At 34.6% G+C, this 16,204-nt stretch overlaps 3 protein-coding genes across 4 annotated transcripts; 1 reads left to right on the top strand and 2 right to left on the bottom strand.

The window, feature by feature from the left end:
* The first annotated feature begins 248 nt into the window (after positions 1 to 248).
* LOC129899274 (mitochondrial arginine transporter BAC2-like) lies at positions 249 to 5,442 on the top strand. Of its 2 annotated transcripts, none has more exons than XM_055974180.1 (3): positions 249 to 531; positions 2,256 to 2,653; positions 4,453 to 5,442. In XM_055974180.1, the coding sequence occupies exons 2-3, from the start codon at positions 2,420 to 2,422 to the stop codon at positions 5,158 to 5,160; spliced, it is 942 nt and encodes a 313-aa protein (XP_055830155.1). In that variant the 5' UTR covers positions 249 to 531; positions 2,256 to 2,419; the 3' UTR covers positions 5,161 to 5,442. The 2 variants fall into 2 exon arrangements, with proteins under 2 accessions (XP_055830155.1, XP_055830154.1); XM_055974179.1 differs by having other exon boundaries at positions 249 to 540.
* Positions 5,443 to 5,974: 532 nt separating this feature from the next.
* Positions 5,975 to 6,684, bottom strand: LOC129899276 (uncharacterized). The gene has a single exon (XM_055974181.1). It carries the CDS (start codon positions 6,660 to 6,662, stop codon positions 6,117 to 6,119), a length of 546 nt encoding a protein of 181 aa, XP_055830156.1. The 5' UTR covers positions 6,663 to 6,684; the 3' UTR covers positions 5,975 to 6,116.
* A 1,260-nt stretch (positions 6,685 to 7,944) lies between these two features.
* LOC129899273 (uncharacterized) lies at positions 7,945 to 12,724 on the bottom strand. Its single transcript, XM_055974178.1, has 9 exons — positions 12,476 to 12,724; positions 11,605 to 12,225; positions 11,385 to 11,482; positions 10,522 to 10,875; positions 10,078 to 10,371; positions 9,744 to 9,989; positions 9,432 to 9,653; positions 8,631 to 9,201; positions 7,945 to 8,339 (listed from the first exon to the last, which is right to left on the bottom strand). Exons 1-9 carry the CDS (start codon positions 12,597 to 12,599, stop codon positions 8,122 to 8,124), a joined length of 2,748 nt encoding a protein of 915 aa, XP_055830153.1. The 5' UTR covers positions 12,600 to 12,724; the 3' UTR covers positions 7,945 to 8,121.
* Between the last annotated feature and the right edge of the window lie 3,480 nt (positions 12,725 to 16,204).

Below are 16,204 nucleotides of genomic sequence, written 5' to 3'. Positions count from 1 at the left end.
GACTAAACTCATCTTGTTTTTATTATGTATTTGTTTATTCTTGTAAGAAGTAGAGAAGTACCTTTCAATAGTTTATTTTGTTTGCTTTTTATATTGGTGGCTTAACCCTTGATCATAGACAACATAACAGATAATTTTCTTTAAAATTATATCAGAATCCTTTGAATATTCCAATTCTTTTCTTAAAATCTGTTGATCTTTCCGTCCATCTTTTTTTCGAGATTTTTATATTTTTTGAGTCAGTATATGTAGTTAGTTCATTTTTAATGACGATCAATTATTTTGTACTGTATTCTTGGTCTGTAACAGCATCATGTGAAGTTTATTATTTCTCATCTCAAATTCAATAACAGAGGCTTCATTTATCACCGTGAAAGTATATCATGGGGGAATTATGAGACGTACACCAGACAAGCATTATGTTGGAGGAAACATTGATTATGTAAATGCCACAAATTTTAATCTTGCCGAGTTCAAGAAGATGGCAGAGATTTGTGGTTACACAAATGATTCGGTAACTTTTTGGCAAAGGTGTGGAAGGTCTGCTATCGACATTCTCACTCTTTCCAATTCCCTTTCCTTCCCATGTTTCATTCTAAAATTCACATTCTCGCTTCTCTCTTCAAGCTTCACATTAAAAAAAACAATTTAAAAAGATCTCCCAAAAAATTTACATCACAATCCTATATATTTCAGAAATATATTATAATCAATGTAGAATTTATAGAACAATAATTAATTGTATTCAAAATTATTTTGTATTTCAAATACATAACATACAAAAAATGCAAACCATTCAACCATTCACGGCTTGAATTCCAAACATATTACAAAGTACAAATTGTATTTCGCAACTTAATTCTTTTCTTGTATGTATCCCAAACAAATAACAAAAATGTATTTGATTGAATTTACGATTTGAATCTATCCTCTAAAATGCATTTTTAGGTGCAAATGTATATTCGAAACAGATTGAGACTGCAAATTAAATGATCTAACCTGCGTAAGTAAGTTGATTCTTATTTACTTCCTTCATTTATTTTTACTTGTCAATTTTAAATTTACACATTCATTAAAAAAATTGATATACGAATTTTATCATAATATTCATTTTAATTGATATTTAATATTAAATCTTGAAAATAATTTATAATAAGTAATTAATGTTAATGATAAAAAGAATATTCTTAATATGTTAAAGTGACAAGTTAAAGTGGAAATCTATATTTAAAAATATAATCTATTTTAATTATGTTAGCCTTTATGTCTTAAAATATAATATATCTTCATTAAATATATATTCTGTTTATATCCATTTCTACATAATTATGATATTAATAGTTTTCAGAAATAATTATGAAATAAGAAAATATAATTATTTTTTTTTTTAAAATCTAAAATAAAAAATAATGTAAAATAACTATATTTAAAATTCAAGATGGATAATTTCGAAGAGCAATTATTAAAATTTTATTAGTAGTATCAAAAATAATTGGAAAAAAATACCTAAATATATATCTTATTTTATCATAATTTCTAAAAATTTCTATCATTCAAAAAAATTATAAAAATCTCATCTCTCTCGGATACATTCCTCCTTCCCTAGAGATATCTCTAACCCCTCTCTAATACATTCTTATTTTTTATATAATACATTTCACTCTTGTATATTCGCATGTTTTCTGCCCATGTATCCAAAATTCTTTAATTTTAAGTGATTTTTATAATTTTAAAAAATAAAAAATAATATAACTAACTACTAACGCTAGTTAAATTTTTCTAACTAAAATGGGTCATTGCCGTTGTTTGTCCGAATATCTACTGCAGCCCCAATAGACCCTGTTGTAACTATTAAAATTTTACTGGTCCACGTAGCATTATAGGTGGGCTCCACAACAAAGAATTTGTTGGACGTTTCCTCGGTGGGCAGAATCAGTTGCAGATTTTCCTAATTTAAATTTTAAGACCCCGGCTGACGGGGTTTATCTGAATCTTTGTTAAAAAGTTATATTATTATTTATATATAATATATAAAATAGTCATTGAGTTCTTTTTAATTTTTCAAGTGTTTTCATTCTAATATATTTTAAACTCCTTTAATAAAAAATTTAACCACACCACACACTTGCTCCTCTAGCACTGGCAAACAAAAAGTGCAGACTATAAACATAAACGACTCCCAAGGTCATATTACTCCATTATTCGTGATATTACAATTACATTTTTAAAATCATAGTCTTCTTATATATCTGCAGTAGAAAAAGACCCAAGAAGGAGAGAAATTCAATCACGTCACATTTTAGCAGTGTTAGTATATAAGGGTTTGGCAAATTGCTAGTGGATTATCGAACTCTGTTCAGAGAAAAGAAACAGTTATAAAATTAAGGATTTTGATTGGGGGAATTATAAATTAATTCATATGGATTTCTGGCCAGAGTTTCTAGCAAGTAGTTGGGGAAAAGAATTTGTTGCTGGTGGATTCGGAGGAATAGCAGGTATTGTATCGGGTTATCCTCTTGATACCATTAGAGTCCGTCAACAAAGTTGTACGCCTGCTTCTGCTATCAACATCCTCCGCCATGTTGCCGCCACTGAAGGTCCTATCGCTCTCTACAGAGGCATGGCTGCTCCTCTTGCTTCCGTCACCTTTCAGGTCATTCTTCGTTTTTACTCTCCGATAATAACTATTTGTTGAGCTTTCATCTGAAAAATCAACGAATGGATGGGTTTTGGAAAGAGGATAGTCGTAATTGAATACAACATGGATGGTAATAAGTTTATTAAATATGTATAAATATTTAATTTAAAATATAATTATTATTGCTTAAAATTGTTATTATAAAATTTAGAACTTCCTCTGGCTATCACCTGCCCAGTTTCTCGCCGAAGATAAACAGTCGAAAATTTTGTTGAAAAAATTGTGACAGTCACAAAAGGCAAACATCGTAAAGGATTGAGATGGGTATTACGTGGAGATAAGTGGTGAGGTCAGATAACATGTAATACTTGTATTTTTAGTAGCTTACCAAACAAAGATAGAGACTTTAGGGCCCTCCAGTGGATTATTTGCGTTCACGGAACTAATACCAAATTAAGTGTAGGCTTGATAATTAAAATAATACTAGGAGTAATAAACAAAGATATGAAATGGCACGTTAATTTGGGAACTGTGATAATAAAGCCTTTGATAGAATTAAGTCATTGACATGTCAACTAATGGTCGCGATCAAATATTAGAATATAGAGACCATGCACGAGTCCCCTACATAAATAAATATAATCACTTATTCCTAGTACAATTTCATAATACTAATTGTTTGTGGACTTTCTCGTGTAGTGGAGTCTTATAGTCATCAAATCTTCATCCAACCGTTTGTGGAAGAAGAGAAAGGAATTAACTAGTACTCTCACTATTTCATATTAATTGAATTTGTGATATAATATACAAGTTTAGGACATAAATTTAACATTACTTTCCACTTTTACCCTTTTAGTAATTATCGAACTATTATTAAAAATTGAAATAATTCAAAGTAAAATCATAAACATGAACAAATATATCTCTTGTACTTATCACCTAGAAAATATGAATGAAGGGCAATAATAGAAAAAAGTTCAAATATTTATCTTAAACTTTGAACAATTCACTTATTTTGAACTATAAAAAAACTTTAAAAATTCAGTAGAGGGAGTACTTAATTAGTAATGCTACAAAGAAAAGGATATACATTCTCAAATTATATGGCCAGTGAAACATCCTTATTTTATTTTATTACTCTAAACCATTTTTCCTTCGTCATCCATTCTCTACAAACAACTTGTTTAGATGGTTGTTAAGTATTATTTTATATTGATAATATTGTATTATTTCGATAAATATAATGTTTGCATATATTATATTGTTTCTTGTTATTTTGTATTGTCACACACCAGCAATATGAAAAATAAACTTATGGTAGTACAAAGAAAAAGTAGGATATGAGATAAAGTTATTATAAAAAGGGTAGGATAAAAGGTAAAATAGGACTGCAAAACAAAAACTAAGAGCAAGATGCGGAGAAAAAAAGGTAACATTCGATTACACCCAAATCAGGTTGCAAAAGAAACAATCAAAACAAACATTATATTTAAGATAACAATACAATACATAAGTGAAAATGGGCTGTCAACTGGAGTATTATTCACTTAGAACATACAGTGATTAGGCTCAAAATTGCTCTTCATGTATAATTTGATTTTTTAATTTTCTTGCAACTTTAGTTAATTAGCTGCTACAGTTTACATATTGGTACTAAGTTTGCTACATATGAACCTGAGCAAATCTTCAACTTGAGACATGTCATTCCATGTTGTTCTTGTTTGTAAGACTAATCGATATCAAGTTTAATAATGCATGGACTTAATTAATTTCTACAATGTGTAATATAGTTTCCTTGCTATTTCAATTTGCAGAATGCCATGGCATTTCAGATTTATGCAGTGCTATCGCGGTCATTTGACAGGAATGTTCCAGCCAGTGATCCACCCTCCTACAAAGGAGTGGCCTTAGGTGGATTTGGAACAGGAGCATTACAAAGTCTAATGCTCACCCCTGTCGAACTTGTGAAAATTCGACTCCAGTTGCAACAGAGAAATATCCTGGATAACAAAAATCAAATAACTAGTTGTAAGGGTCCAACTGATGTGGCAAGAAGCATATTCAGACAAGAAGGATGGAGGGGAATTTATCGCGGATTAACAATTACAGTCCTCAGAGATGCACCAGCTCACGGCCTATATTTCTGGACATACGAGTATGTTAGAGAGAAACTTCATCCAGGATGTCGTAAGAATGGTCAAGAGAGCTTTAGAACAATGCTTGTAGCAGGTGGTCTTGCAGGAGTAGCTAGCTGGATATGCTGCTATCCTCTAGATGTTATTAAAACTCGATTCCAAGCTCAATCACAATCTACACCGTTGAGATATACTGGCATTGTTGATTGCTTCATGCGAAGTGTGAAACAAGAGGGATACAATGTGCTCTGGCGAGGTTTGGGAACTGCAGTTGCCAGAGCATTTGTAGTGAATGGAGCTATATTCACTGCCTACGAAACTGCCTTAAGGTGCCTTTTCATCAACAACAATAATCACGCGAATATTAAAACTGAAAATGCATTCTAATACAGAAGTAATGAAGTAGTCATTGAGGTGTGTAACCTCTTCTTTTTTTATTCACTGTAGCAATTGTATGGCTTATACTTCATAGCCAAATGGGAATTGAAATTGCAAATGAATTTGGTTATTTGTGGCTTCTAAATCACAAAAAGCCTCAGCATTTAATTGATAACTACATAGAGCTCATTAATAAATATGCCTCAAGATGAAATGTACTATTAGTCTTCTCTTATCAACTGCAGTTCCTGTGGACATGGTTTAACATCTAAGATTATAATATTTTGGTAATTGTTGCTTTCATCTATGTAGTATACTCCAAATCTGGGCTTCAACAAAGTGGTCAACTCGGGCTTCGGCCACGAGCCAGATTCTTGTCATTGTATTATGGTTTAAATTTAACAGTTGTGGAGTACCCTATTTGGTCTCTTATTTTCTTGTTATGAAAATTGAAGTGTTTTAATAGTGAAACTGCTCTTAGACGTTTATTTAGCAGCTTAAAGGACACAAATGTGTTGCAATTTCTCTTTTGGTTTGCATATGGTAAAGATCATTAATCACTCTGCTATATTGACGATTCATGAAACAAAATTCAGCTGAAATATCACTGATGAATTATACTCACAGTGTCAAATAACTAGAGAAACCTGCTCAAGTAATACAGATCGGTTGATTTTTCATATATATGATCACTCAACTAATAGTTATTATCTCAGAAAATCACTTTTCTTCCTGATTTCAATTTTTTTCAACAAAGAAAGTGACTTTCTAAGATAATAAGTACTAATTGAGTGATTGTCTAAGAAATCAACTCAGATCTAATAAGGTCTTCCGAAAATTTTCAATATAGGGAGTGAATGGCATGGCAATTAACAGACATAAAGTAGTTGGCTAAGCTGGAAAACTTGCACTAGTAAGCAAAGACATTTTCTCTGTAGTTTCTAGAGCTTAATAGGACCAAGACTTCACATTGAACTGTTGACATTGATGAATGTTTGTGGAAGTGATAACTCATTATACATGTCCATGAAATACCTGTCAACAATGTCAAGGTAAACTGGACATTTTAGGTAAGAGTAGTAGTAGAGCACTTCTTTTATGTCCATCATTTGATCCATATCTTCCTCATCCATCATCTCTAGTTCCTTCATCTTCTGTACTAATATCTCACCTTTACTTGTGTTTCGAAGGAATGCATCTTCCCTTTTTTGTTTCTGGTCTTTCATAACTAATTCTTCACGAACGCTCTTTCTCTCTAGAACTTCATTTTGGTTCCTACATTCCCATTGTTGAGGAAAGTCTCTGTAGAAATCATCCAATTCCTGAATAATGCTGCTTGGAATTCGGTTGCTGCGAGAGAAGAAGGGATTGAAGTGACAAACTTTAGGTAACTTGTGGTGACTTCTAAAGAGAAATGAATTGAGATTATGCAGTGTTTTGAGGAACAGGTTCTTGGTTTTTTGAAAGGTTTTCTTAAGCAGCATTTGTGGCTTTCTGTACAACTCCTCCATGTGGCTTTCTCTTTCTTTATCTTCTTAGCAAGAGATAATGCAACTTGTTTCCCTCCTTAAATTTTAGATGTCCAAATAGTTTTCAACATGTACTGATGAAAGTGATTGTGACAAGGACATTCTGTTCTTTTTTTATCTTGACTTCCTTGCTTTAATTGTGCTTCCCAATATATCTCTTTCTTTTGTATTTTGGCTAACTTGCGTGCGCTTCGACTTGTGTACTCTGAGTACATGCTATCTCTAGCTTGCAAAATTTTGGGTAACTCTATCAACCAAGATTTAAGTAATTAAGTTAGACGAAATCATCTGATAATTTTTTCACTTTACGAGAAATTCAAACACTTTGTCTCCTATAGGTCTCTTCCAAATATATATTTTCTATATTGCGTGATATTCTTTTGACTGTTATGTTGTTGAAAGTGTTGCACCATTCATTATAAAGAAAAAGGAAAAGTTGATCAGTGAGTTGGAGAATGCTTAAAGTGATTATTACCTATAATTAAGCATACCTAAATTACACTCATATACAGTTTTAGACAACTGGGCCCCAAGTAATACATGAAATAAGGCCACAATTTCCCTTTAATCGAGTAAGAAGTAGTCAAGTATTGTTAAATGAAAGAGCTGTCTTTTGGGACCCCATCTATAAAAGGATTGGTATGGTGTTGGTTGAAAAAGGATAAGAGGCCAAAACTGATGGAAATAGGTGAGGAGTGAGGAGATGAGCCTGTCTTAAAACCTCTCGCAGAAGGAATTTTTTTTTTTTAATAAACGTGGTGCCTGGATAAGCTTTTATGTGTCTCGACTAATTTCACGACGAAAGAACTCACCTAGTGTTTTTGCTTTCCTGGAATTTTAACCTGAGACCATGTGAAACCTAGTGGTCAATGAAGTGGGATGAAGGAAACCTCTTTCCTACTGTTATCAATTCGACATGCTACACTCTTGCCATCGGTATCTCAATAATAAAATTGTTGAACCTGCTCTTCTCTGTAAACTGTTCGAGGAAAACTACAGCACTTTTGTGAGTGATGACTACAGCTGAATCACAAAATTGCAATAATATTACTCGTCTTTTGTTACACTGATAATTAGAACGGAAATACTTACTAACAGTAGCAAAAATGCAGTAAAGCTGTCCAATTCTTTGACATGGTTCACGAGTTGGGCAGTAAAGCTGCGTATATCATACAACAACAAAAAGCAAAGCGCAGACCAATTTTGATCAGTGCACACGGGAATTCAGTTATTCATATACAGCCATCATGAAAAAAAATGAGAATGATTCGGCAGATTAATTTAATATATTTAATTTATCGTTGCTGTACATCCCAAAATTAGTGCACCAATTTAGTTGATACAAAAGATTCATCCCTGTATAAACCCACAAACTATTAGCATAAACAACTTGTGCTTCAATACATTACTTCATGAGGTCTGCAATTTTGGCCGCGACCTCTTACTGGTTGTCCTTTTTGCCTTTGTGGAACTTGAAGAATTGATGAAGCAGCCTGTGGAGTTCTCCATAATTCTTTGTTCCAGAAACAAGACGGCCTTTAATCCACTGGGGGAGCTTGTTGGTTGAGTGTGAGGAGCTTCTTTCAGAAGGATCATATGTATAGCGTTTATCAACTAATAGGATGGCAGCATAGTCATTAATATGCCGAATTGCTCTACCTACAGCAGATGATTGAAAAGCACTGGAATATGATAATCCACATCAAGAATATGACTAAGCTAAAGGACTATTGAAAGTAGTTATTCATTATATCAAATATTAAGTTATATTTAAGGATCGAGATATCTATATTGCAGCTATTTGGGGAGTTTCTAGGAGTAAAAAAAATAATCTGTGAGATCACAGTAAACAAGGGGGGAAATAGTTGAAAGAGAGCCTTTTCAGTTTTTCTTTTAGTTCTATTCCACGCATAAATGTTCATCCAAAGACAACCTGGATACATCACTCACCAATTGATTGATTCACAGCTTTCATGCAAAGATTCTCATAATACTGCTTTCCTCTATGCTTGCAGCTTTTTAGGATTTGAAGCCCAGCTTGAGCATCTCCATTGTACCAGCTCCTTTCAGCCTGAAATTTGGTGTTCTTGCCAATAAAAGCATCAAATCCTTCAATATGTTTAATCCTCTCCATCAACTCGATGTCAGCAGGACTAGGATAGGGCAATCCAACCATGACTATGCATCGACCCATCCCATCACTGAAGTTGATACCTTCTGATACTTTCCCACCCACAATAGCAAGGAGAATTGCACCATTTCTTGATTCAGGATGTCGCTTGGAACTGCTAAGGGACCGTGCATCAATTGTTTCCTTGTATTCCTTCAAAACAGTTTCCACATCTGTACTTCTTCTAGGTTCTCTAAATATGCGCTTCTTTTTCATAATTCTTCCAATGATGCCCGACTCCTTCCATGCATCATAGACCTGGCCTTCGTAGTCAAATGATGAGAAGAAAAGAACCATGCCTTCAGGAACTACATTTACCAAATTGGAGACCAAAAGCCCTAGTTCTTGTATCTGCCCATATAGGTTCATGCGTATGTCAGATTCGGTAGTTTACTTTAGGGTAATATTCTAACTGAATGTCAAAGCAACGACTTCTAATCAAGTGAAACTGGAAATCTAGAATTTGCAGGGATAACATAAGTGATGCAGTATTCATGTAGCACATTCACAGACAATAGGAGAATTCAGTTCGTGGAATTCTTTACTTAAAACAGGCATATGTGATGGAAGACTATGCATACCATGACTGATGAGCTTCTGGCACTGTAACTAAAATCAAAAGAGTGGACAGAAGGCCCCTGAGGAACAACAATTGGTAGAATGTTCGCAGGTGGGATGATATGACCACAGGAAAAGAAATGCAACTGATCCGGTGGTAACCAAGGAAACAGGCGTTCTTTTGTTTCTTCTATAGGCTGCAAAGTCCCACCAGCCAATATGACAGCATGAGCTTGATTCAAGATCTGCAAGTAGTAGTTCAGAACCAAATGATTTTCCATAAACACCTTTGCGAGGGAACTTTGGAATGTAAAAATATAAAGTTTCTAGCAAACCTCAGAAAATATCTTTTCTCCTGTGAGCATGACATATTTCAAATACCCTCCTTGTTGTATTGAGGATTTTGGCCTTGGCCTTGATATTATTATTCTTCCATCACCATCTTTATCTGTCAATGACAGTAACATGTTAACTAATGCTTGGAAACCAGATAATGCACTTTCATCGTGACTGCTTTGATTGTCATTTTTCAATGCTGAAACTTCTTCCGAGAGAGCTAATTTATGTCCATATCCACATACCTGAGAGCCCAAAGATCTTCAAAACTAAATGATATTAAAGAGGGATAGAGATAGATGAAAAACTAGTAAAGAGGCATAAATCATATACCTTGTGAATTATATTGCTTTCTTCTATATACAACAAGAGCTTAAACAGGTTTATGTTGTCAATATTGTGGGCAAATAGAAACTCGTTTATCGCCGTGGATGACTCAAAGCCACTTTTACTTCCATCAGCATTACAAAGGGGGTCAAAGGTGCTTTGACAATTCTCATTATGCAAAGCTTGTAGAAAAGCCCGAGTAAGGACCATCATTATTTGAATATATCTTCGATTGCCTGGCCCTAACAGATTGCGAAAGCGTATGAAGTAACTCTCCAAGTGAGAATGCACGAGCTCCAACTGAAAATGAAGCAGATCCATTAATTGGATGTTTCTTCAATGTGAAATACAAGGAAGTAAAACACAAAGAAAAGATGTTAAAAGTGCTCGGTAGTGCCAGATGGGATGGTTGTGAGTGTCTAATGGCAATGATTAGAAATATTTTCTTACCTGTGACAGTGTAATTTGTGAGTTGTACATGCTGACGAGAGAATCAGCTAAATTATGAGCTTCATCTATGATAACAACGCTATCTTTTAAACTTAAACCAAGTGATTCACGTGATGATTTTGAAAGAAGAGATTGATAAGGAAGAACCACAAGATCTGCTGCGTGGACCATGCTTCTTGAGCCATAGTAAGGGCAAGTTTTTAAGTCATTTCCAATCTGAACAAGGTCCTCAATATCCAGGGGCCCTTGTTGAGAAACCTCACTTCGGAATTCTTTTCCTCTTCTCTGATTTCTAAGCATTGGGCATCCTGAGGAAGTCTTGGACCTTCCCGCTCTGCCACCAGCTCTGATGTTCTGCATATAAGTTCGCAAATGAAGTTAAAAAGTTCTAATTTGGAGCATAATACTATTTATCATAAGCTGAATCTAAACAAATATATAGTTCATGAATTCCTTAGAGTAATGTGTCACACATTCATATAAGGATTATGTCAAGGTTATCTCAAAGCTGATTCTTCAGAACGTGTTTCTGGGAAGCAATGGCATCGTAAGTCCCACTGAATGTCCAATTGTAGAGTAAAATTATGTAAATTATATAAAAAAGGTTTCTACCTTCATGTTATAACTTATAACCTATTAAACTGGGAAAAGTATGAGAAGAATTACATTTTGATACTGTCAGAATGGATCTCTAATTCAGGTTATGCCAGAGATGACATGTAAGATGTCTTGCTTAGTATACAATAGCTACCTATCAACACATTTAAACACTTAGTCAGGTAATGGTTGTTTAACCATCCATATGTTAACTAGAACACTGACATGTGTCAATAGAGACAGGTTGAGAGTCCAGCTAGGCATACCTTTGTCTTCGATATTTTAGAAATTTCTTTCTTCCTGCTATTTTGAAGCTCCAAACATCTCTCATTTATCTTAGTGGAGCTGCCTAACTTCAACACATCTGAAATGGAAACCAACGGATCCAAGATATACACATTAGAAATGTTTTCTGAAAAAATTCAACAAAATTGCAATTTTTTACTTACAAAAGAATAAGCTCGAAAGGTAGACTGTCTTGAGTACCTTTATTAATGCAGAAATTCTTCCTAGATCCTAAGCATACAACCTTTACTTCATCCGCAAATTTAGTCTTCCTTAGCTCCTTTACGAATTGTGAAAGTTGTGAATGTGTCCGGCTACAAAAGTAAATCTTGGGTCTAGCCTCGTCCTCTTCATCTTCCATGTTATCTTCATCATTTTCTTCCTCACTCGAGGAATTAACCGACACCCCACCACCCTTCCTTTTCGGTCTCCCTCCATTTTCATCTTCACTCTCATACTCCTCAACCAAAAATTCCTCTTCATCCATTCCCACAACCTCATGTTTTGTCAGTAAATTGTTTACCTTTTCAGTGTCAGTGTCTTCCTCCTTCCCACCCCCGTTAGTAATTAAATCTTTGACATTTTCCCTTTTTCCTTTCCTATCAATTTTTTTGTTGAACCCCATTTTCTTCTTCTTGGGCGATTTGGTACCTGTATTAATGACAAAGTTCCTCATCCAATCTGGTTCATCATCAACCCCCAACTGATCTTCCTGTTTCCCACTTAAATTTGAAGAAGAATCCATCTGGGTTTTCTGGTGTTGCCTTTTATCGACAAGCCATTGAAGAGCACTGCAAATTATACTGAGCGTTTTACCAGTCCCTGAATAAAAGTTCAAGAAACCCAATTGAGTGAATTTGAGAGAGGCAAGAGAGAGCCTTTTCACAGTGTATATGGTCACATTTACTGATTTTAACCCAAATCATATAGAAATATAAAACAACTATATTAATAAACTTCAATCCCAAACTAAACAGTAACTACTCTGAATAAGATTCTAAATTAGCATCAATGTGAGTAAATAAAAGCACAAAATTTAACATTCGTGAAAGAGAGTGGTGAGTATATGTACCAGTGGGGCTTTCGAGCATGGCAACGCCGCCTTTATTGAGGGATAGGTAAAGGGCGTTCATGAAATCAAGCTGAATGGAATAGGGTTCGTATGGAAATGCCGGAAATTCTATTCTCTCTTCCATCTCTGATCAAAAGATTCGCCTTTTCCTCCCCAAACAAAATTGAACTTCAAAGGGACTAGGGTTTTCTTATTTCTTCGTTTCTCGCACAATTTCATAAAGTGTGCGCCCGTTTGTAGCAGTTCTTTTTCCCGCGCTTAGCTCAACTCAGTATGATTTTTTCCCCCCTTTTATTTCTTGAGGAGGTAAATCACATGTGTGCGGTTTATGTTTTTTCTTTAGTTTGAATACTGTTTAAATTCGTAACCAAATTTTATTTAGATATTTAAATTAATGCATAAGATTGAGCCTTAAAATATATCTATTTAGATATTTTAGACTAATAAAGTTTGTGCATGCGTTCTCAAGTGTTTACTATGTACATAAGTTAACTACTTAAATATATTGTATCATTTAATTATATGCATTAATCTCAATTTCCAAAAGTATGTCATACCAAGAGAAGAAATTTCAAGTAACATAGGTCCATAATCTAAGGAGACAGAGAGAACGATGGTGAAGTTGTACATTGTTGGAGCGGAATGGGTGAAATGGAGGCTTGCCTACGGGGTATGATGCGATAAAACGTGTCATCAAAGTTTAAAGATAAGTCTTACAGAGTAGTGGTTAGACCAACAATGTTTAATGTGCTAGCAAGTCAATAATGCCCATTTTCAGAAAATGAAGGTAGCGAATATAAGGAAGTTCAAATGGATGTATGGTCATATTAATTAGGAGAGATATGATTAGGAACAAAGTTATACGAGGGCAATGTGGAAATGATTTCAGTGAAAGACAAGACGAGGAAAGTAAGATTAAGATAGTCCGGACATGTGAAGAGCAAGGACAGCTCAAGCAAATTAGTCGCCTAAAGCCAAAATAAATGGAGGCCTTAAACTTAAATTATTAGTAATTTTATATAATTGATTTCTTCTAATGTTGTTTTTCAACTGATAATATAATTATTTTTATTCGATATTATATTTTACGAGACATAATACTTCAAATATGTCAAATTTCTTTTGGCAATTCTTTCATTTTATATGAGAAGTTTAGTTTTCTACGGATAACATTCAATATCTTTTTAAAAAAATAATTTATAACCTATTATTGTTTTTAAAAAATGAGGCCCCTTAAATTTGGATGTCTAAGTTTTTTTACACTATTGAGCCGACCCTGATGAAGAGTAGGTAGAGGAGATGCACAAATGCACTATAAGGGCGTGAATGGTTTGGTTGTAGCAGGGGTTCAGAGAGGTAGAGATATGTCGTAAAAGAACCACAGAAAGGTGATTAGACAAGATATGACACAACTTCAACTTATTGAGGGCACGTTCATAAATAAGAAGGTATGTAGACCGAAAAATAGAATAGAAGGCTAGTAAGTAAATGAGTGTTATCGCATTTTTTTAGGAAGGGGGGGGGGTTAGCCGCCTCCTCATATTCTTAGTATTAATAGTATTGTTTAGTAGTCACGGATTCTCTTATTCTTCAATGTTTATTATAATATATTGCATCATTTATTCTTCATTATGTATTACTTTTTTTTTTTTAACTACCAAAGAATTTTTTGGTAGTATATTAAAATTGTAATATAAAATAAAAGTACATAAGTTAAAAGAAAGGAAAGGCAAGAACAACTATCCTAAATTGAAATTTAACCAAGTTGTTGAATTACATCTAATGTCGAATGGGGCGTACTCTGCTGCGGATCCTCTGGCCTTGGCTTTTTGCCATTTCAGACACCTACAATCTCTCACCAGGTGCTATGGTTTTAAGTCAAAAGAATATTTATTCAGGCTTCCAGGATGGAGTAGAAATCCTCCGTATTCGTTGAGATGTAACTGCAAACTTATTACCTTGAATATTTTCATTGTCTCAGCTTACAGATATATCTACTAGCCAGAGCTTGGCTGCTGCTGTTGTTCTTCGACTTGTTGCTAATCACCAGGTATGTGATGGTCTTTGGCTGGTCTAATCCTCATGTATGGTATGTGTAATTTTTCCGTATTTAGAATTTTCTTTGCTTTTACAGGAAGTGAAGTAAAGTTGTCAAATTGATGATCACCTGCAAAATCAAAGGCATAGTTAGTTAAAAAATCAGCCAGTCCATTTCCTTCTCTCAAAACATGCTCCACACTCACTTCCTTATCCCTCCTATGCCTTGAGATGTCATTTATGATCATTGATATACTCCATGGAGCCTCCCACTGCCCAGTTAAAATCATTTTCATAGTCAATGAATCTGTTTCCAACACCACTGGCAGCATTATGTGTGTAACACAGTATAGAAGACCTTCATGTATTGCCCTTGCTTCTGCTATCAAGCTCGAACCATCTGGTATCCTTCTTGCTGCTGCATACTGGAGATCACCTGCTGCATTCCTAATACAAAATGCCAGAGAACTTGGTCCAGGATTTCCCTTTGAAGCTCCATCAGTGTTACATTTATACCATCCTTGTTTAGGAAAGTCCCATTTCACTATCTTGCTTACAATTCTGGGCCTGTATGCTTCAAATGTTTGAAGAATTTGAGGTAGGCATCTTGGTAAGTTTTGCTGCCATGGGAACCTCATTCTGGTCATATGATATATGATCATGTTTATCTCATATATCACCTTGTTGATGGACATCTTCCCTCCATGTAGAATTGTATTCCTCCACTTCCATATCTGCCACATGGTAACCACTGGAATAGCTTTAAAAATGGTGTTGAACTTTGAGAGATGCTCTGTGTTCCACCAGATTTGAAGTACTTGCTTCAGTTGTTGAAAATGTGTTGTGATCCCTGCAGCATTTTTAACATATTTCCAAACTTTTGTTGCAAAACTTCCTGTAACAAAAAGGTGGTCCACAGTTTCATATTGTTTGTTATCACAGCAATAACATGTTGCCTCTGTAGTGATCCCCATCCTTCTTACAACCTCTCCAACTGGTATTTTGTATTTCCACAACCTCCATACAAAAAAAGAGATCTTAAATGGTACTCCTGGTATCCATATATTTTTATAGATATCTGATTTGGTTGCTTTGCTCCTCAGTAACTCCCAAGCAGTACCTAAATTGAATTTACCTGATGCTGTCATCATCCATCTTGGCTTATCCCACTCCTCATTTGGTTCATGAAAGTGCAAGTCTTCTAGTATATGATCCACAATATCAACAGGAAATAATTGATGCAATTTTTCCATATTCCAACTACCCTGAAACATTATTTCTTTTACATCTTGAATACCCTCATCTATTACAAAGTCTTCTGGGATGATATAGTATAGAGCCCCCAGTTTTGTCCAGTTGTCAAACCATATATTTGCACTTCCACTCCTTGGTTCCCACCATATTTCATGCTCTATGTTATCTCTAGCCTCTATCATAGCCTTCCATACTTGAGAGCCCCCCTTCCACTGCACAGTTTGAGGGTTGTGTCTTTTGCAATATTTGATCCACAAGTAATTTGCCCATAGTGTATTTGTTGTCCTGAATTTCCACCATAATTTTGCACATAGTGCTTTAGAGACATCAAACAAAGATCTAAATCCTATTCCTCCTTCTTCTTTTGGCTTACACAGATTCATCCAGGATGACCAGTGCCTTCTTTTGCCTTCCTCACTATTATTCCAGAAGAATCTT

Source organism: Solanum dulcamara, chromosome 8 (genome assembly GCF_947179165.1).
Source record: "Solanum dulcamara chromosome 8, daSolDulc1.2, whole genome shotgun sequence".
NCBI classification, from domain to species: domain Eukaryota; kingdom Viridiplantae; phylum Streptophyta; class Magnoliopsida; order Solanales; family Solanaceae; genus Solanum; species Solanum dulcamara.
The sequence above is the reverse complement of the archived record's forward strand: the minus strand, read 5'-3'. Positions and strand labels throughout refer to the sequence as shown.